The 20,551-nt window shown below is 42.3% G+C and overlaps 1 protein-coding gene and 1 long non-coding RNA gene across 4 annotated transcripts in view; one reads left to right on the forward strand and one right to left on the reverse strand.

The window, feature by feature from the left end:
* PTPN14 (protein tyrosine phosphatase non-receptor type 14) overlaps positions 1–20,551 on the forward strand; it is a 122,281-nt gene that overhangs the window by 79,974 nt on the left and 21,756 nt on the right. For all 3 annotated transcript variants that reach the window (XM_062637061.1, XM_062637060.1, XM_062637063.1), the window contains exons 4-11: positions 3,370–3,467; positions 5,666–5,733; positions 8,368–8,438; positions 10,154–10,241; positions 13,022–13,110; positions 14,732–14,819; positions 15,512–15,594; positions 17,800–17,857. In XM_062637061.1, the coding sequence (XP_062493045.1) occupies positions 3,370–3,467; positions 5,666–5,733; positions 8,368–8,438; positions 10,154–10,241; positions 13,022–13,110; positions 14,732–14,819; positions 15,512–15,594; positions 17,800–17,857 (643 nt within the window). The remainder of the gene's footprint in view (positions 1–3,369; positions 3,468–5,665; positions 5,734–8,367; positions 8,439–10,153; positions 10,242–13,021; positions 13,111–14,731; positions 14,820–15,511; positions 15,595–17,799; positions 17,858–20,551) is intronic.
* Positions 3,857–20,551, reverse strand: part of LOC134173264 (uncharacterized) — a 44,260-nt gene continuing 27,565 nt past the window's right edge. The window contains exon 3 of the long non-coding RNA XR_009968199.1: positions 3,857–3,872. This is a non-coding gene — a long non-coding RNA (uncharacterized LOC134173264). The remainder of the gene's footprint in view (positions 3,873–20,551) is intronic.

The following is a 20,551-nucleotide window of genomic DNA, read 5'->3' on the forward strand; positions in this document are numbered from 1 at the left end:
TATAAGTCTTAATTTTGAATTTCTTGTCTTTTCTTATTTGGGGTGCAGATTGCAAACTTCTGTTCAGTTTCCATATGCTTCCCCAACTAAACCACCTAATAGGAGGCTTATGAAACATGCTTTTATCTGCTGTTCTGGAACTGCTTTCCTTAGTGAATCTATAGCTGAAGCATTTGTAGAATGTTTGATTTCCCTCAAATTATAGATCTACTTTTGCAACCCAAGCGACCAAAGAGCAGTCTCAGCTCACATAGTGACACCTGGGTTGGGGCAACCCCAGGCACAGCTACAGGTTGGGTGAAGAAGTGATTCAGAGCAGCCCTGCGGAGAAGGACTTGGGGGTGTTGGTTGATGGGAAAATGAACATGAGCCGGCTTCAGTGAGTGCTTGCAGCCCAGAAAGCCAACTGTATCCTGGGCTGCATCAAAAGGAGCGTGACCAGCAGGTCGAAGGAGGTGATCCTGCCCTCCACTCTGCTCTTGTGAGACCTCGCCTGGAGCATTGTGTGCAGTTCTGGTGTCCTTAACATAAAAAGGACATGGAACTGTTGGAACAAGGCCAGAGGAGGCCATGAGGATCATCAGGGGACTGGAGCACCTCCCGTATGAAGACAGGCTGAGAAGCTGGGGCTGTTCAGTCTGGAGAATAGAAGGCTGTGTGGAGACCTCAGAGCAGCTTCCAGTGTCTGAAGGGGGCCTATAGGGATGGTGGGGAGGGACTCTTCATTAGGGACTGTAGTGATAGGACAAGCGGTAACGGGTTAAACAGGGGAAGTTTAGATTGGATATAAGGAAGAAATTCTTTACTGTAGGGGTGGTGAGGCACTGGAATGGGTTGCCCAGGGAAGCTGTGAATGCTCCATCCCTGGTGGTGTTCAAGGCCAGGTTGGACAGAGCCTTGAGTGATATGGTTTAGTGTGAGGTGTCCCTGCACATGGCAGGGGGGTTGGAACTGGATGATCTTGAGGTCCTTTCCAACCCTAACAATTCTCTGATTCTGTGACCCTTGTCACTGTCAGTCCAGGGGAAGGATGAGGCTGGTACACACCATAGGTTTCTACCATGTTCTCCTTCACTTTACCTTGGCACTTCCATTAACAAAGGTTTCAGAGCCGTAGCAGGGGATTGCTTTTCAGTACATTTGCCTGTTAAAGGTGTAAACGTCCTCCAGGAGGTTTTTCCTGATGGATATATTAGTTAATGTCAGATCACGAATTATATACACCTTTTAAACTCTTACTGCATGTCAATTTGCAATATAGAATGAATCCTAAACTTTTATTCTGCCCCAGTGTTAGTAAATGCAATGTTGTACTATAATGATGTAGAATATTCCTGTAAAGACTTTTAAATGTGACCTGTTTCTGACAGTCAGGGTGAAACACCAGTCAGTGGGCATCTTCCCTGTAAAGTGGGTGCTGTTGGTCTTTCCAGCCTAGTTGATTCTATGGTTCTATGTCTGCTGTCTGAAAACAGTTTCTCTAAAGCACTGGCAGCTCAAAGTGCAACTGAAGCCCACATCAATGTTTCTTTTGAACGTCTTGGTTGCGGTATTTTATGCTGTAGTAACTCACAGACGTATTTTTGCTGATGCTGCCTTTTTATGGCTTATCTATACCTCTATGGCAATTTGGTTGAAATCATGGCTCCACTGAAGCTGGTGACGGTCTTGACTAGGATGTCATTGTAAGATTTTACCTAGTTGTGGTTTTCATGTAGTCTCTTAACTTTGTGGGGTTTTAACAATAGCTCTAACTTTATGGCAGATGTGGATTTTACTTTAGTTCTGCTGGACTAGGATATGTAACTCGTGCATGTGTACATAGCATTAAGATAAATAACCTGCTTTTGGCATTACAAGTGTTGAAGACCAGATTCAGCAAACACTTGTTCACCTGCAACGTGACAAAGCAGCATATGTCAAGTTTGTATGAATTGGGATTTAGGCGTTGCGAGGAAGTGGAAACAACCTGATTTGTCTCTTGGACAGAGTAAGTGTGAAACTTGGGGCTGAAGCACAGGGCGCAAGCTGAGAAGGCATGTGCTGGCTGCACTGCCTTCATCAGAGTTTAAAATCCCCTGAAGTTTTAATCTTTGTTAGGCCATGCGAAAGCCAAATTGAAGCCTTTTAAATGACATTATCTTTTTCTAGCAGCTTCACACAGAATTAAAGAGTAACATTTGTGGGCATAGTTAAGGCAGCATGGTCCCTGTAACGTGGGTGATGCTGCATAGAATCATAGAACAGTTAGGGTTGGAAAGGACCCTAAGATCATCTAGTTCTTTCCTATTGGGAAGGTGATTTTCACTCTAAGATCAGACCGGAATAGTTTCTTTGCTATTCCCAAAGGTTCAAACTATAGCCAGCTGGTTCAGCTATTGGTTGGGTGCGTGGGGCTGTGTGCATGCATGAAGTGTGGCTGCACTGGTACAATACTTCTACCTTTGGGCTCAGACCAGATGAGGATGCATGTTGGCTGCCAAGGAACTGTGTTTCATCTGTGTTGGGGCAGGTTGCATACATCTGCACCAAAAGTTTAAGGTGATGGATGTGAGAGCATTACATCACTGTTACTCAACTATATAACAAAGCTGTCTCCACTAGACCTGATATGCCAGAGGGGCTGGTACCTATCCCTGGTGCTTTAGCCAGCTCTGCTGTGGGTCTGGTCCAGTTCAGTGAGTGGGAGGGATGCATGGATGGGGACAGTAACTTGTTAAGCCTTTTCGTGGAAAGCTTATTGTTTGCCTTAATCCACTCTATTGCAAATGTGAGGTGAAACGTGCAAGTCCTGTTGCTGTGGTTAAAACTGACATAGTTTTCTTGTGACTGGTTATTGCAGATATTAGAAGCTGGTTTTGCTTGATTTGTGTGTCTGAATTGTCCTCACAGATGCGAGGGGCCAACTAAAAGAAGCTTTATATGGGCCATAGTTCGAGTGGTGTCAGTAGGCTAAAGTATATTGCTAAAATTGTGTTTCTTCTATCAAATGGTGACACTGGAGCAAAACCAATTAAAAGAAATATGGAACAGCTGCTTTTTGTATTGGTGATTGCATGGTTCTTGGTAACCTCTACAAGACTGATGGAGGAGGTAGTCCCAGCAAAATGTCTCTCTCCTATGTGGACTAGGGAACACAAATCAGAACTTCTTCCTTTCCTTTTCATCCACCTGGAAGCATTGCACACATTGTAGGGATCATATTGATTTGTTCTGGTAATGTGGAACATCCAAAGCCAGGAGCAAACTGCTGTTTTAACAGCCTGACCTGTCTGTGGGAATGCTTTTCTTACTTTCAGCTGTCTCTGTGCTTAGAAAATGTACAAAGATGTAGATGTTCTCATTTGTGCTCCTTGTGTTTGTTTGTAGATACCAGTATTACCTACAAGTGAAAAAGGATGTTCTTGATGGCCGGTTGCTTTCTTCATTGGAGCAGGGAATTCGACTAGCTGGTTTGGCAGTGCAAGGTAAGATGGCATGACCTGATAGCCCCTTTTCCAACGCTGGCATTTTTGGTTTGTTGTGTATGTTTTATATGTTGAGTGGGCACTAGCTAAGGCCTCGTATTACTCCTACTCACAACAGCTGGGTTTTCTATCGATTTAAGAGTGCATAGGTGGACTGCTGTCCATGAAACACACCCTCAGGGAGGGAATGCTGGACCACATCACAGTGTGCAGCTTTCCTATGTCTAAAAATCCATGTAAGTGAACCTGAACAAAGCTCCAGTTCTTCGAACCCCAACCACGGAGCACTTTGCAGTAATGAATTTGCTTTATGTTCTCTGGTTTGAAATGTAATTACATCAAAGAGCATAGCAGCAGCTTTAATTTTGCCTTTAATTAAAAACTTGTTTTGCTGTATAGTGCTATCTGAAATACGAAAGAACACATGACCATAATGGTTCTGTGAGTTATAAAATAGTAATAAACTACTTCTTACAATGTGATTTTTATTCTGAGCATCCTAAGGACATCAATAAAAGTGGGATCGTAGAATGTATATGGCCAGAGGAAGAAGCCCTGTATTTGGAGAATACTTTTCAGTCTATCTATGACTGACTAAGGTAGAGTTTTAGCGATCATGCTCTGGGTGTATCCTCTAATGGGGGGGAAGGGGGAAGTAAATAGCAAACATGAAGATCAGATTCTTAAAAATTAAAGGCTCAGTGGAGAGTAATGCTGATATGATCTTAGAGTAGTAGAAATTCCATTTTTGTACCCTATTTCTTAGTTAAAAATTGAAGAAAAAATGTTTCTTGTCACATCCTGAAATGTTCTTTTAATAAAGGGAGATCTACATATTAGATTCAATACCAAACCTTGCAGTTTAAGTAAATGATGTTTTCCAGTGTGTAAGTTTGGGATGAGTATGTTTCACTGGCCCTGTGGGTTTTTTGGAGCTTTTTGCTGACTTTGAGAGTGAGTCAGTCTTTGTGGTCAGTTTGAAGTAATCACTGTGATTCTGAAACTTCTACATAATCTCTTATATTTCAGAGCCCGTTGCATCAGAACGCTGCAACTAATCTTGTTTGCTTTATTCCTGACCTTGTATTACTCCCTTTGTCCTTTGCATGTGATGCAACTGAAGATAGGTGAAATACTTCTTTCTTTTAAACTTACAGGCTCTGTTTCATGTCCATTTGGAGCTCCTTCTGTTTATGTTAAAACATAACTCTGAGGTGAAAACAAAATGAAACTGCATTTTTGGCATCCTGCAATACGTGAAATTGTCTCGAAGCTTTGAAAGAATGTTTAGATAATGTGATTTATGGTGGGGGTTTCCAACTTCTATTATATGAGAATCTCGTAGATGGTGTTTGATCCAGTTCAACTAACATAAAATAAGAACCTCCTGGCAAGGTATTCTTTTGATACAAGCTGTTGTGTATTTAACAGATAGATACATGCAGGTTTTGGTTTGGATTTTTTAATGCAGTTTAGCCTTTAGGAAGTGTTTTCAAAACTCCAGTTTCAAGGATATTTAGACAAGAATCCTCAGCCCAACATAGGAGTGTGAGCATGGAGACAAGTACCTCTTCAAGAGATTTAGAAGTAGAAAAGCAAGTAGAAAGATTAGACGGGCACTGTTCCTGTCCTGTTACAGTTACATTGGTTGCAGAAGGGCAAGACCTTCCTTCCTCTGCCCCCCCAAACTATGTTGGTTGTTGGCCATTTTTAATACAGTTGTCAAGAGGACTTTAGCCCCTATGCTGTAAAACTAAGCAGCTTTTGTACAGGTATGTAGAATTGTACCAGAGGCAGGTTAGTTTTTGCCTGGTCAGGATTGGAAAAGCCGGGGAAGCAGAAGTGTGCACCGTTTTTCAAGAGGCTGAGCAATCCCAGCCTTGTTAGATAGTGGTATTAGTGCACAAAGGCTACAGAAAATCCTGCCCTGCTGATGGTTAAGCGTTGCAAATGGTCATAATATTACGGATCAAAAGGGAGAAATTACTTGTTGGCTGTTATTTGATCTCTGGTAATAACACTATTATTTTCAGACCACCATGTTAAAAGCTGAAGTGCAAGCAGAAATCTTTGTTCTAGGTTGTGGCTTCAGAGAGAACTCGCCCACTTGAAATGAAGCATCTGTGCAAAGGTTGAGTGCGGTCTTAACATGTGTGGAAAGTACTAAAATGAGTAATTGTGTTATTTTGTTTTTCCAGCGGATTTTGGAGACTATGATCAGTTTGAATCTCACGACTTCCTCCGGGAATACGTCTTGTTTCCTATGGTGAGTTCCTTATCCCCGTCTTTTGGGGTCTTTGACAAAAGATTTCTCCATGCCTCGCAGAGGGGTTTGTTGATAACAGAGTAAAAGCACCAGCTCTGAACCATTAATAGTGGAAAAAATCTTTGCTGCCCCAAACCTGCAATATACTTGATTGTGTCTGAATGAATATGTGCTATGGAAACTCAGCCCCTTTTTAGTCCCTTTCCAGTTACGCCTCTACTAGGCATAGGTGTCAACAAGCGGACTTCTTGAATCAGAAAAGAATGTGTAGCTGTTAAAAAAGGTCTATATTAACAGTACTACAATACGAGTAACATGGCGTAATGAAAGGGATATGAGGGCTGCTGGTGTAGTAAATGTGTCACAGGACAAATCATACAGCCCTTCCTCGAGAGAATGTGGATTTACATCACCTGACTATTAGACTGAAGTGAAGCATGAATTAGGTCTTCTCAAAATGCTCTCTAAGGACTGTACTGTATATTTGTTTTAAACTTCCATTGGAAACTAGCAAATAACTTGAATCCTGAGGGAGGTGGTTTAGGTCACTAATGATAGTTTGTACTGACAAATGCCAAGCACTTGCAAACCATAACATCGAACCTCTCTGTGATAATGGATTAGAGGAGAATTTAGGGAAAAATAAAAGCCTGCTGAGGTTAAGGCTGACTTTATCCTAGAGGAACAAATCCATCAGCACGACTCCTGAGTGTAAGTTTCATAAAATGGAAAAGATCATGGAATTCTTTGTAACTGGAAGAAAAGTCTGGAGGTGGGGTGGAGTTCCCATGCCCCGAGTGTAGCTGCCTACAAGTGAAGGCATCTGGTTTCCCTCCGCAATTAGTGGAGCGGTAAAGGGAGAATGATTCATCTCGTTGTAATTTGCAGGCTTGAGAAAGGCACTTCCCGAAGCATTTCTTCCCATTTACCAGCACTGTTTGTACAAGAGCTGCAGCAGATAGTCAATTCTTGAGCCTAAAAAGGTGACAGCAACAGTATCATGAGGAGAAAGTGCAATTTTGAGCTGATAGAATTCAGTGCCACCTGGAAAAGAGTCAGCAGGAAGAAGGGAAATTAAGGAATGTATAGAGCGTGGATTATGCCTTGTCTAGCTAGAATGTGGCTTCAGTATTGACCTTTCACAAGAAATGTGTTAGCCTGACTGGTGGAGCAGGATTCCTTTGGTAGGCATCCTTTATCTATTGATAAGCAACTGATGAACTCATGTGTAGTTGATGACTTAGGAAGTTGTGTTCGATAGCCTAAGTGGGAAGGACGGCTGGGAATGCAGACAGAGAAATGTGTTAAGCTGTCACTTTGTAAATTACTGAACTTCTGCAAAGCTTTTTCAATACATTGATACTGTTTTTCTATTCAGCTGCTGCTGAATTCAACGAGATCAGCAAAGATCTACAGTCTTCAGAAGCCTGCTCTTAAGCCAACTCTTTCTCTAGACGTTTCTCTAACTGCCTTGTCTTTGCTCTTCCTGGGAGGAGTGGGTAACGTAATAGTAAATATTTCACTGCAAGTTCAGTGACTGTTGCTAAGTGCTGCAGATATAAACTAGTCCTGAAGCAAGTGGGAGGATTTGGGTGAATCTCGGGCGCAGAAAGAGCCTCCAACGAGAGCGCTGCTATAAATTCATTAGTGAAGCGAGCTGGTAGGTGAGGGGAGGGGCAGCTACATTTGTACTGTTTGATCTTGCGAGGCTCCAATGTGTGTCAAATGGCATTTCTTGAGCAGGGAAAAGAGCAAAGTTATGTACACAGTACACCCCACAGGTGTGTGGCTGTGCAGAGGCATGTACCATTGCCATTTTTCATTAGCATGCTACCCCTTTCACATTTTTGTGTGGCAGAAGCAAATAGCAGAGAGGAGGGCCCCAATGGGCAAGAGGCAGGCAGTGGATTTCAGTACCGTATGTGCAGCCTTAAGGCTTTTAAATGCAAAAAGAAGAACTTTGAGGTTTTGCAAGAAAGCTGCTCGGCTTCCTTTGGGTTTTTTCTTGGCCTTGAATTTATGAGCACGTTTCCTTTCTTAACCTGCTCTCAGTTATGTCTGAATTGTTGCTACTACATAGAATTAAATTCGCAGGAGAGAAAAAAGTCTGCTCAGAAGCGCATTGCAAACATAAAGTAGATTTTGTTACAGATTGAAGAGGTAGCAAAACTCAGTGGGGATTTCATGGAGATTAAGGAGTACCTGCAGGACTGCAATACCCATGACTTCATTTTCCATGGTCTGTGTGTTAATTTTGGCCTGGCTTAAAAGGTAGATACTAATTTGTAGACTTCCAAGTGGTTTTAAAGACTTGTTTGGTCCTTATCCAGGGAAAAATTCCTTGTCTGTGCTCTCTATTTTGGAATAATAAATATCTTAACCTTATTTTCAACAGTATCTTTTTATCCTCCCCCTAAAAGACATAAAAGAAATCAGACTCTTGTGTTCTCCTTGCATGGTTTCAGCATCCCTGCTCTGAATTTTCAATACAGCTGGAGATAGGGTCTCTGTCTCTGAAAGACCTGGAAGAGCATGAACAGGAAACGATCTTGAAACATCTGTCATAGTTCCTGATTTGCATTTTGTCGTCCTTCTCTTTGGATGACTTTTTGATGCTGCTTCATATCCTTACAGGATTGGACCCAGGATGAAGCTGTCTTGGAGGAGTTGACTCAAAAGGTTGCTCAGGAGCACCGAACTCACAGGTAAGTTTGACGTGTTAAGGTTTGGATTATTCATTGTCATCATTCTCCTGGTACTTCCCTTCTTCCCTGTGTTTTTCTGGCAGGACCAAACTAGCCTGTCTTCGTGTTACTATTATGCTGTGTCTCCTTGGGGTTTCTAATTAGTCTATTGCAAAAGATTATCAGCCTCTTGTGAACACAACATGGCTAAGGAACTTAATCCCAAATAAACAAGCACCTGCACCATAAGGTTTAATAACACTACTTGCACTAGGGAGTAGACTCCTTTCTCTTCTTGGTTTTGTGTAAATCCTCCTAGTGAAAGACCCTATGACTTAAATCAGGGGGAAACTGAAGGTCTGGCAGGGTTTTCTCTCATTCCAGAGAGAGGGGGGAAACATGCTCTCAGTGGAATGGAAAAGAAAATAACAGCAGTTGGGTTTTAAGTCTCATTGTGGAAAAGATACAATATGGTGTTAATAATTAGTTGAGAATTAGGCTAGGAGGGGATGGATGTATTAGTGCTGCAGCACAAACACCTTTGTAAGCAGGCTTCTTTTGTGTCATCTAAATGTTTTGGTGGTGGAAGGATTTGAGCCTCTAGAATGCTGTTCTTAATCAAATGCAGTGCCTGTACTTCACTGGAAATAGGCTCTTGTGTTAGCTTATGCATTTACATGTCAAGCTTTATTACATGAAACGCAATGGGAATATTATGTGGAGGGTGCAGCACTCCCTATTGTATGACAGAAAAAGGTTGTAATGAGGAAAATAAGAGTCTCTGAGTATAAGTTCTCAGTCTTAGTTTCAATGCAAGCTTGGACCTTTGATGAAACCAAGGAGTTAGCTTCCAAGCTGGCCAGGAGCAAGCCTGGTTCTGTTCTGCTCTTTCTGCCATGGGCTGTGTGTGTGATCTTGGGTAACTCCCAGACTTGAAAGGAAAGATTTCTCTCCCCTGCTGTGCTCTTTAGTGCTATTTCCCTAACACAAAGGACACATACTTATCCTCACTTCAGCAGGTAGATCACATTCCACCTCCTTTCTGTCCCCTCTTTCTCCCAAGTATTTCTCTGGTTCCTATATTTCTGTTCCTAAGCTATGGTGAGGAGCAATGAGGAGGTACGCTAATAGTGGCTTTCTTTTGGAGCAACTTGCAGTCTATTCTGACCTGCTTTTGAGAACTGAAATCTGTCTGAATTCCTGAGCTGTGACAGGAGCATGTGTAGACACGTGTGTAGAAGCTTTCGCCCACTTTGTTCTCCTATTGCGAAAGAGATTCTGCTCAATATTTGGATTTAGTGCCTGTGTTTTGGACTTGAAAATGTAGGTCTTCCCTTTTAAGTCATTTTAAGAAACTTCAATGGGTATATGTACTATGTATGCAAATTAGGACCCATATGGCTCAAACTGGCTGTCCAAAACTAGACATAACCTGATGCAATGGCCCGGTGTTTTAATAAAGCATGGAAAATATTTGATGTGTGCTGAAGAAACTGAGTAACATGATCAGTTCAGTTTGTTTCTCCTGTAATTTGAACTGTGCTTTGTACCTTATCTGAGCAACACTGAGTACAAGTCCTCTTCTTTCTGATCCGAATGTGAAAAGCCGGTTTTGTGTGGTGCTTTTCTAGGCACCATCTCCAAAGTGGGTTTGTGAACCTCCCATTCTTTCTCTAGTGTTTTTTGTGTGCATGTAACATTGAACCGTTTGTTGCCTTTTGTTACTCTAATTGCAGTGGCATTACAGCAGCAGAGGCTGAGCTTATGTACATCAGTGAAGTGGAACGCCTTGATGGGTTTGGACAGGAAATTTTCCCTGTGAAGGTATGTTAGTGGATATTATAAAGGAACCTCTGAATCAAACGATGCAGAAGTCCGCAGCTTCCTTTGGAATACATGCAAGTTGTGTTTATCCAAAAGAGCCAGGACTTGCTTGACTGTCCTGGAAGGTGAAATGACTGCTGGTGGTTTGAATGGACATTGCAGCATGAGGGTACCTTAGGCCTGTTAGTGTTACTTCTCTTCACCAAGATCCTTTTCACAGAAGAGGTTGCTGTGTGCTGGGGCTGGTCACTTGGGAAGCAGAGATGCTCCTTGTTTCTCTGAGTGCTGTCTGAGGAGGTGAATCTCAGCTCTGGTTGTCTTTAACAGGCTGGGAAGATGAGAACATCTCTTGTCTTTCTAAGTTGCTGTTTACCAAGCATTAACTTCCCCTTTTCCTAGTTTCTTACATGTGCACACAGGTCTTCCACGCATTTAAAAGTGGGGAGGGGGGGATTGTTTTGCGTTTGCCGCTTTTGCTTCCCTGGAAGCGCCTGTCTGCCATGGATGGGCTGCCTGGCCTCATGGAGCACGTGCCACCAAGTTGTGCTGAGAAACTGAAAGCTGTTGGTACAAACATGACCCATGTCTCTTTGCACACCAACCCAGCCAGCAGAAGTGGTGGGCTGCAGGCAGTTCTCCTGCCAGTTAAAGATGACTTGGAATTTAAAAGTAAACCAAAATGCCACACCAAACAACAACCCTGTTCTGCTGAAGTCAGAATTGATCCTTTCTCCATCTCAGAGTTGGCCTGAAGGGGAGGAGCTCAATGGCAAAAAAGCCTTTTTACCCAACAATGAAAATTATGGAATGTTTATTGCCAATGAATGAAATCCATGTTTTCCTCAAATTAATTCAGATTAATGCTATATGATGCCAAAGTTTCTGTGTGGAATTGTCATCAGATATTATTGCATGTCAGTAAGATAAGTAAGAGAGAATTTCTCTTACCTCTCTTATTCTAAAGTTTCTTCAGAGAATTTCTGTGTTAGAATTGTCATTAGATATTACTGCATGTCAGTAATGTAGTAAGAGACTGGGTACTCTGATAGAAGGGTAACACCTTCCTGCGGTTTTGCAAAGAGCAGCATGCTGGCCTTGTAGGCAGCTATAACAGTGTATAAAGGGAAAAATGAATGATTCCTCTTTTGTTCCTGTGAGAAACTGCTGCTAGAAACATGTTTTTCTTTCTATATAAATATTTGTATGCCCATAGAATCACAGAATCAACCAAGTTGGAAAAGACCTTTAAGGTCATCAAATCCAACCGTTCCCCAGCACTGCCAAGGCCACCACTAAACTGTGTAATATAAGGCCCTCGGCTACATGGTGAGTGAACACCTGCAGGGACGGTGACTCCAGCCCTGCCCTGGGCAGCCTGTTCCAATGCCTGAGCACCCTTTGGGAAGGAATTGGTCCTCAGTTCCATCTAAACCTGCCCTGGGGCAGCTTGAGGCCGTTTCCTCTTGTCCTATCATTTGTTATCTGAGAGAAGAGACGTGCATGGGTGTGTATTTATACGTGTACAAATACATACATTTTCCCACTCTCTTTGCCTTCTAAAGCTGCCTCTGGAACAAGGTAGAGGAACATGCAGTCCTTTAATCAGACTAAACTGAAGACTGTCAGCCATAGGACCTCTAGGACTTGTAGTGCGTGTGTAAGAATGCTGGTGTGTGCAGCACTGGGAATCAGTGCATAGGCAAGGGCTAGAAAACTGGCACCCATCATTTGTTTGCAAAGGCCTAACACTTAGATACAGGTGCAGATACTCTGCTGTTGCCTTGTGGGGATCAAGTACAGCAAGACCAGGAGAACAGATCTAATCTATCAGTTAAAATGCAGGAGCACCCAATGGTTTCTAGAATTTGCTCAAGTATAGTGCATTAACTTCTCTCATGACCTTTTTTCTACCCGTTCTTTTTAACCACACCATGTTAGCATGATTTTTATGTCCCACTTTAACATGTGAACCAATTACTATATATGCAGCTGGGGGGGGCGGTGGCTGGTGGTGGTTCTGTTGATCAATGTAGAAAAATCTTTGTCAACAGCATTAAGCTTTTGGTGCTATAAAGAAATAGCATGGTTTTAAGGAAACAGCTGATGGCAAAATGGAACAGGAGAGCACTGATTTCAAACAGGTGCCCACAAGGAGACATGGGTGGCACAAAACCAACAGAACCTCTCAAAAACAATATAAGAGCAGTTGACCTTGTGGTACATACAGGTGAATATTTAACCCAATAATGGGGGGGGGGGGAGGAGGAGGTATCTGTATAGAGATACAAGTGCTTTTAGGGTGACATGCTGTGAACAAGGAGTACTTAAAGGAGGAAGCATGAAAGGGTATCACTTTTGAGAGGAATTCCCTCTCCAGGTGTGGTTTTCTGAAATCTCTGCATGTTTTAACAGATGACTGGAGAAACACTGTGAATGTGAAAGAGGACTTAGTGCTTTTCGTGGTCATACAGCCTCTAGACAGCTGTCATCACAATGCTAGGGAATGTGGGGTTTTATACAATCAGTGCCAGTTTGTGGTGTGTGTGGTGGTTGATAGAGGAGAACCTTGGGCTTGTTTAGCCTTTGTCCTCACTAATCAAAAGTGAATCCAGTGAAGTGCCCATTGCTTTCAAAGAACAAAAAATCACAGTCTGATCAGGCAGCAATATACAGGTTAGTGAAGGCTTAGTCCTGCAGCTGTCCTGAAGAAGGGTTTCGGTTTGGTAGCATGCATTTGCCAGTTTCTTTATGAAGCTAAATATATTATCCTTTCTTTGCAGGATAATCATGGAAATGACATACACCTGGGTATTTTCTTCATGGGAATCTTCATAAAAAACAGAATTGGAAGGACAACTGTGATCTACAGGTAAAAACTAGGGTCTTCTATAAGTAAAGTGAGTTTCTTTTCAGAGCTCCATGCGTGGGTTTTTTCCCTTGCATGTGTGACTTCAATAATGCCAATGCTCTAACTGAGGAGCAGTCACCTCGCTGTTTTCAGGATTGGCCTCTTGGCTGTAAGAGATGTGATAAAATATAATTGCTGATGTCTGTGAATGGGTTTGACAGCAAGAAAGATGTAGTTTTCTGTCACGTGTCTTGTTCTACTTACAAGGCTTTGATCCCTTTTATTTTCTTCCCTTTATGTCTGCTTCTGAATGCAAATCTGTTAAACCTTACGGCATCCTGGGCATTCAACCTGTCTGCAGATCTGGTTGTCTCATGTAGGTGCCCCACTACAAACCCCTGGATTTCCTCATCGTGCATGTTTAAAACTCCTGGCTGTGTCACTTGTTTATTTGTTCTGCTGGTTTGGTTATGAAGAATCATTTCAGTCTTTCCATTCACTCCCTTTTGTGGGTTTTGTTGCTTCTAATAAATGTTTGTTGTGTATAAAAGTGTTGCTAGAAGTGTCTATGGTTCCAGGGAGGCAGGGGTTTCATTCATTCTACTTTGCTGCTGTTCTGGTGGGTATTTCCATTACTGGTGGTGTTAACTTGAAGTGGATTTCTGCTGCTGCCTGTTATTAGACTATGAACATTGTGTAGCCAAAAATATGTGGGTTATGAGGTGTGCTAAATTTTAGTGAGTAGCAAGGCTTGTGTCAGACTTCAGCTGGAGTGGGTTGTGCCTTCAAAGGGCTTTCATCCGAAACGTTAGGGCTCCCTTTTCCGCAGGCTTTTCTTCTTTTTAAGAAGAAAATAAATGATCCTTGAGCTGTGCCAGGTGACAAACCCAAGAAGTTTCTTTACGTGTAGAAATGATAGCTGTAGCATAATAGTAAGGCAGGGAGCCTTACTCTCTGGAAACATGCACTTCGAGCATCCTGCCATGACATGAAGAGGAATGCATGCTGCAAACAGAACAAACAAGTCCTTTCCATCCCCATGGATTGCATGCAATGTAGGTGAATGTCTGTCAGCTCTTTGTAAGAAGATTATAACTCTGATCTTGGGTAACCTGACAATTACTTGGAGAAGAGAAAAAAGAAAGAACCAACAAAGATTGCACACATAAAAACCAGAGTATTAACATGGTATGCATAGCCTACGTAACCGTGTTGTCAGCTTAACCTTCTTCAGGAAGAACTGGCGCTGAAGCAAGTTAGAAACAGCATTTGGAGAGGAATGGTACCATTAAATAGTCATTTCCATTACACATGGCTAAAATCAATCAGCTCAAACATGCCACAGTTCAGTAAAATGCTTAGCATTCATGTGTTTTCAATGTATCTGTTACTGTGAGTCTTCAAATTGGTGTTTCTAAAGAGGGTTTTGGGCTCTCCTGGTTTGGGTTAAAAGGTGAATATCTATTTCTCCTTTTATCAGAGCATGACTTCCTTATTTTCCTGGCCATGTTTCTTCACCAAACAGCTGCTGAAAAGCTTTCCCATCAAATGAAGCTCATGTTGACTAAGGGATTCTTAATGTGTTTGTGAAACATTTGAATGTATGTGTTGGCAAACTCTACTGCGTTTTTTTACTCTACAGGTGGAATGACATTGGGAATATAGCACATAACAAGTCTTCCATTGTTCTAGAGTTGATCAACAAAGAAGAGAATGTGCTCTTTCACACAGTAAGGAAAAGATCTAATCGGTGTAATCAGAAAGCTACTTGAATAAAAAAGAAACCTTTAAAATTACCCTTTGCCAAAGGGGCTCACTCACCTTAACCCCTCTCTGCCCAAGCTCACAGTTTATGCAGACAGTGAAATGGACTTCATTGAGCTCCCAGTATTTGTATTCTCTTCCAAGAATCCTGAAGAATACTGTGCTGGGGAGTCTGCAAGAAACTGAAGTGTTTGTTGGATGAAACATCCACAGTGCCACGCTTTCATGCTGGCATAAATATAGCAGCATGAGCGCTGGTTGAAACTGGGCATAAGGTGCCATGCATGCACATACTGGAACTCAGAGGGCAGTGCTGTTCAGTGCTATTTAAAATCACATCTCCCTGAGCCAAGGCCAGGATAGAAACTGGACCAGCAGGCTTGAGCCATTTCTTCTTGTTGTCCCTCCTCCCCTCCCGCTGTGACTTAGCATTGAAGTGGCAGCATGTAAAGGCATGCGACTGTATTTCAGTAATTCAATGCCTTGAATGCTCTTGAGGGCACTAGACATGTTCTTGGCAGCCAGATTCTGTACCTGATGGACCTTACCAAGCCTTATTGCAATTGGATGTGTAAACCTCCTTTTTGTTACTTCTTGGTAAGAATAACAAAATGAATGATTACGTTTTCTTTCTCCCATTTTTCTCTTGTGTTTAAAGGATGATCTTGAAAATGCCAAATATATTTCACGGCTGTTTGCAGCAAGACACAAGTTTTATAAACAGAACAAAATCTGCACAGAGTGAGTACTCTTTTCTTCAGAGCTGTTTGCTGATATCCTGCTTTGAAACCAAGCTGAGTTTTGGCATATCTGGGGTTTTTTCTAGTCACTTGTGTCAGTTATTTCTTTCCCCTTTCCCTTTTTTTTTCTTGCTTCGTTTTAACCACCAGCAAGAGCAGACAATTGGGAACGAAGTTTCATTCTGAGCCTTGCAAGGCGTGATGCTCCCCAAGCAGCCAGAGCTGACAGGGGGTCTTGGATTAAAGGCCTTGATCTCTGCCATTAGTAACCCAGAGTATTAGGATAAACTGGAGTGAAAGGCAACATAAGTTAGAGTGTGAATTACAGTAGCAGATGCACTACCCATCTAGCAGCAAAGGGTGGTGGAAAACACAGGTTGTCATCTTCTAATTTGGGCAGTATAATTTATCTGCTGCTTATATGTGCCAAACAGACACGTGGGAACATTAATCCATGTAGCCATACGAGCACAAAGATGCAGAGACTGTAAATCTGAACCCGAAGTCTCCTTTAGGCTCTACTTTGGGCACTTACTAAAGAATTTGGCCTTGAGCTAGTCCTCTCATACAGGTGGATTCACTCTAACTGAAGGAGGAATTGATGAGGCTTTACTTACAGGTTAGAAGCCTGGAAGCTGAGGATGCTTCCTTTATACTAGCATGCAGCAATTGTAATTTGGGATAAATTTAGCTGATAGAGGTTCAGAGTTTTGAGGAATTTTCATAGTGCACGGGGTTTGTATAGCAATGAGAATGTGAATTCCTTGCAGAACCTTCCCAGTTCAGTTAGCTGGAAAGATATGAAGAAGCCTCATCTCTATCAACAGCTCTAGTTAAGAGCTGGACATCCCATCTGTTCAACTGGGTGATGCCATCTGTTGGAAAATAAAGCCAAAATGATGAAGGGAAGATCTGAAAGTAAAACATTCTAACGTTACATAGGCACGCATTGTGTTAACATACAGTGAGTCAGAGTAATGTAGAGACCAGTGAGCTGATCTTTTCGCTTACAGATGTTGATTTGATTTCAGGTGGTGCTTACAGTTCTTGGGAGGGGAGTGGGAGACCAGAAAAGACATTTCTTAGCAACATATCAGGCATTTCAGGTTTTAGAGCTCCTGATTGTCTCCCCTTGTGACAGTCAAGAAAGAACACAGAATCCCATAGTTTGTCATCTTGGAATATTTCCCCTTTGAAGCTGCACACTGGGGTCAACAGGAGAGGATGGTTCTGTCACCGTTCATAATCCAGACTGAAGAAGCAATAGGTTTTGGTCGTGTTTATTACTAAACACTGAGCCATAAGTACGTGGGTGCCATGAGCGGGGTGTGTGTAGCAGTTTCATATCCGACTTACAATCAGTTGGACTCGTAAAGATAGGGAACCCTATGAGGGCACTGAGTGAAATAACTGGAGTGTAAATGTATTTTTGCCATTAGAATTGCTCTCCTTACCACAGTCTCATATGGTACCAGCTTCTGTGTTAGAGCCACAGACACTGATGGCAGCATATGCCAATGTGTGTTTTCTAGCCATGTAATTTTCCTGCTCTCTGTGTGTAAATGATAGTTGTTTGTTTTCCTGTGTGCATTTCCTCTAATAGCACATAACATCATTCACTAGATCAGAAACTGTAAGAGGACAAATCCCACCTTTCCTCTCTTCACGTAAGCACTATATTTCTGCCTCCTTCACCTTGTTTCTTTCCCTTCCTCATTTTGTATTTCCTCCTACACCCCTTGATGCTTCCACTACACCTGGCTACTCTAACATTGTATATGCTTCTGCTAGTTTTACCTAACCAATTGCTTTTTCCCCTTCCTGATCTGTGGGCATTGCTTTGAAGTGATTGCTATGACTTTCATCCGATAGTTGTTGCTTTAATGTTCACCTTAAGTCACCTGAGACTGTGCCTGTGTTCACTTTTTGTTGTTTAAGAGACTCGTTTGATTAATTTTTAAGCCAGTTTTTCTTGTGTTTCCAAGTTAGCCAAATAGGATAATGAACAGAAGGCATGTGTATTTTGGAACTGGAATACTTCCTGTATTTAGAGAAGAACTGGAATTCTTTTCATTTCTTCATTATTTTCAATCTCATTAATGAGCAGTACATAAAAATTCTTCATCCCTTGTTTCTCCCATTCATTCTTGGATCTCAATTGAAATATGGTAGTTTCTAGTATCTCTCTTTCCTTTCTCTCCCACAGACAATCAAGTTCTCCTCCCCCTATCCGACGACGGCCCACTTGGAGTAGATCATCCTTGGTATGTGCCACGGTGGGGGCTCTGTGAATACCTGTACCATTTCTAATGGGATGGGGCATTGTGTAAGATGGAATACCTTCCAGATTTCAAATAAGCACATGATACCATTATTCTTGGTGGCAATGTGATTGGAATGAGTTGCAAAGGTGTGGCTGCTCAGGTTGATTAATTTAACTGGATAATACCAGCCCTGAGTATTAAAAACTACAGTCTTCAAGGCATTATATTTTTAGTTGCCCTGCAGAAGCTGAACATCGTTTCTACTGGATTGAGGTGACCTCAATAGGTAGAGAAAATAGTTACCTAAAAAGAATTGGAAGTGTCTTGTGCTGTATCCATCAAACCTAGTCATGAGATAATTTTACAGCTCCTCATTTCATGTTTTCTCCATTCCTCATGTTTTTGTATGAAGTCTGCTTACAATTTACTAACCTCTTGGGTTAAAAACCTATTTTCTGTGTGAAGTTATTGTGCTTTAAAGTGAAACTATTATAATCAGTACAGGAGTGTGATTTAGGATTTTTCTTAAGCTATATTTGTTTCTGTTTAACGGGTCTCCATAGATACCATCAAAATGGTTTAAGTTGGAAAGGACCTTAAGATCATCCAGTTCCAAGCCCTGCCATGGGCAGGGACACCTTACACTAAGATCATGTTGCCCAAGGCTCTGTCCAGCCAGGCCTTGAACACTGCCAGGGATCGAGCATTTACCACTTCTCTGGGCAACCCTGTGCCAGCCCCTCACCACCTTCACAGTAATGAACTTCTGCCTTAGATGTAACCTGAACTTGCCCTGTTTCAGTGTGAACCCATCACCCCTTGTCCTGTCGCTGCAGTCCCTGATGAAGAGTCCCTCTCCAGCATCCTTGTAGCCCCCTTCAGACACTGGAAGCTGCTCTGAGGTCTTCACACAGCTTCTCTTCTCCAGGCTGAACAGCCCCAACTTTCTCAGCCTGTCTTTGTATGGATGATGCTATAAATCTGACAAAGCTGGGTAACTCGTTCCTGAAGTCTTCACCAAAAAAGTCTGTGAGAGTATTCCCCCGCCCCTCCCCAGTCAGTTCTAAGGACACTGGTTTGCATCCAGTCTTAACATCTAGTGTATGTCAGCAATTCAGAGTCCATTAAATAAGATTTTAATAAAACAGATTCAAATAAGAAAGATTTCAATGAACAGCACTGCTGATTCCGTAGAGGGCAATATTATCTATATGCAGGTTGGAAGTGTCCGTGTGTGATATAGATTATACCTGCTTTATAGACCTTCCCAGTGGTAATCCCATTAGCCTATTGCTGTATGGTAGAAAGCTAGTGTGGGCAGGAATGTTTCCTTGGCGTGCCCCCACAGTGTGGCTACAGCTTGTTGAAGACGTTCCCAAATTAAGCTTAAGCAGGTACCAACACTAGGATAACTTTATCTTTGCAGATTGCAGCACAGGCTGTTTTCCTGTGTGTTTTTATATGGCCCGTTATAGCTAAAAGCTGCATGCTGTGTTTCCCAGCCATTGGGCAGGAAAGCTGTTGTAGCTGGCTCCAGATTTCTTTGTGCTTTCGTTCTTAGCATGTCTCTAAGGTGTCACGAATGCAATACACAGCCTGTGTGTCATGTTCTCTGAGGCATATTTACAGTGGGTTTTGTATCTGCTAGTTTGGCCCCTAGAGATGCCTCTGCAAGACTGAAGATGACGAAACCAAATGTTCTTTGCATGCTCATGCTATGGCCTCAGGGGTATGATAAGGGGAAGGAGAGAGCTGCCCTCTGTATTAGATATGGAAAGTAGACATCTCCTTTTTCAAGAAGAAGCAAATCCTGCAGCCTCTTTATGGTTTGAACATAAGCATGCAGCAAGGTTTGGGTTTAAAACCCAGCCTCAGGAAGACCAAGAGGAGGAACGCTCATCAGTGAAAAACGAACTGTGCTGCTAACCCTTCACATTGAACTTTCAACTGCTTCTTTCCATAATTGTTTTGTTAACTTGTTGGAACAGTTCTCTCTGGGGAGAAGGAAAGGGGAAAAAAAAGGCCTCCTGACTGTTGTCTGCACTGTACATACCTTTATATACCTGCCTATTCATTTGTCTTGCATGGTAATAAATCAGTAGCCATAAACGGGAAGTGAAGTGGAATCTTAAGGGTGAGGCTCTGCCACTTCACTGAGGATCATGTTCATTACTTTCAGGTTAAAACCCTTTATATGGTTTTGGCATCATGGTGAACCTGTATTTTATCTGTTACTTTAAACCCATTTTATGCTGTTTCTTTTGCCTGTCAGGCCACCCAGTGTTGCTGAATTTCCAGCCAAACCTCCTCAGTGTAGGAGATCTGAATATAATAAAAACCCCAAGTGATCTTTAATTTGGGTATTGATGTTCTGCAGACCTCAAGCTTCTCCTGTTCCGAGGCAGATGGGCCTCCAGAATAGAAAAGGGGAGGGGGGAGGAATAATCCTTAATTTCTTGCAGTTATCTTCCATAACATCTATCACAAAGAAAACTGTCTGCTCCAGAGCTATACATTCCCAGTAGGAGTCACTTCTTCCTTGCATTTTTCCTCTGCTCCCCATTTGTTAGACTTCCCAGCATCTTGGTTTAACCCAAGTAGCAGAGCTTAGCCTGGAATATCAGCAGCAGGCTCCTTGGCCCAGTTTGTTCAGTGAGAGTAGGGTTTCTCCCCTCGGAAGTCATTGCTGTAGCA

The sequence above is a fragment of the Pezoporus occidentalis genome, unplaced genomic scaffold (assembly GCF_034315485.1).
Source record: "Pezoporus occidentalis ecotype Australia unplaced genomic scaffold, CSIRO_AGI_Poc_V1 ctg50, whole genome shotgun sequence".
Taxonomy (NCBI): Eukaryota; Metazoa; Chordata; class Aves; order Psittaciformes; family Psittacidae; genus Pezoporus; species Pezoporus occidentalis.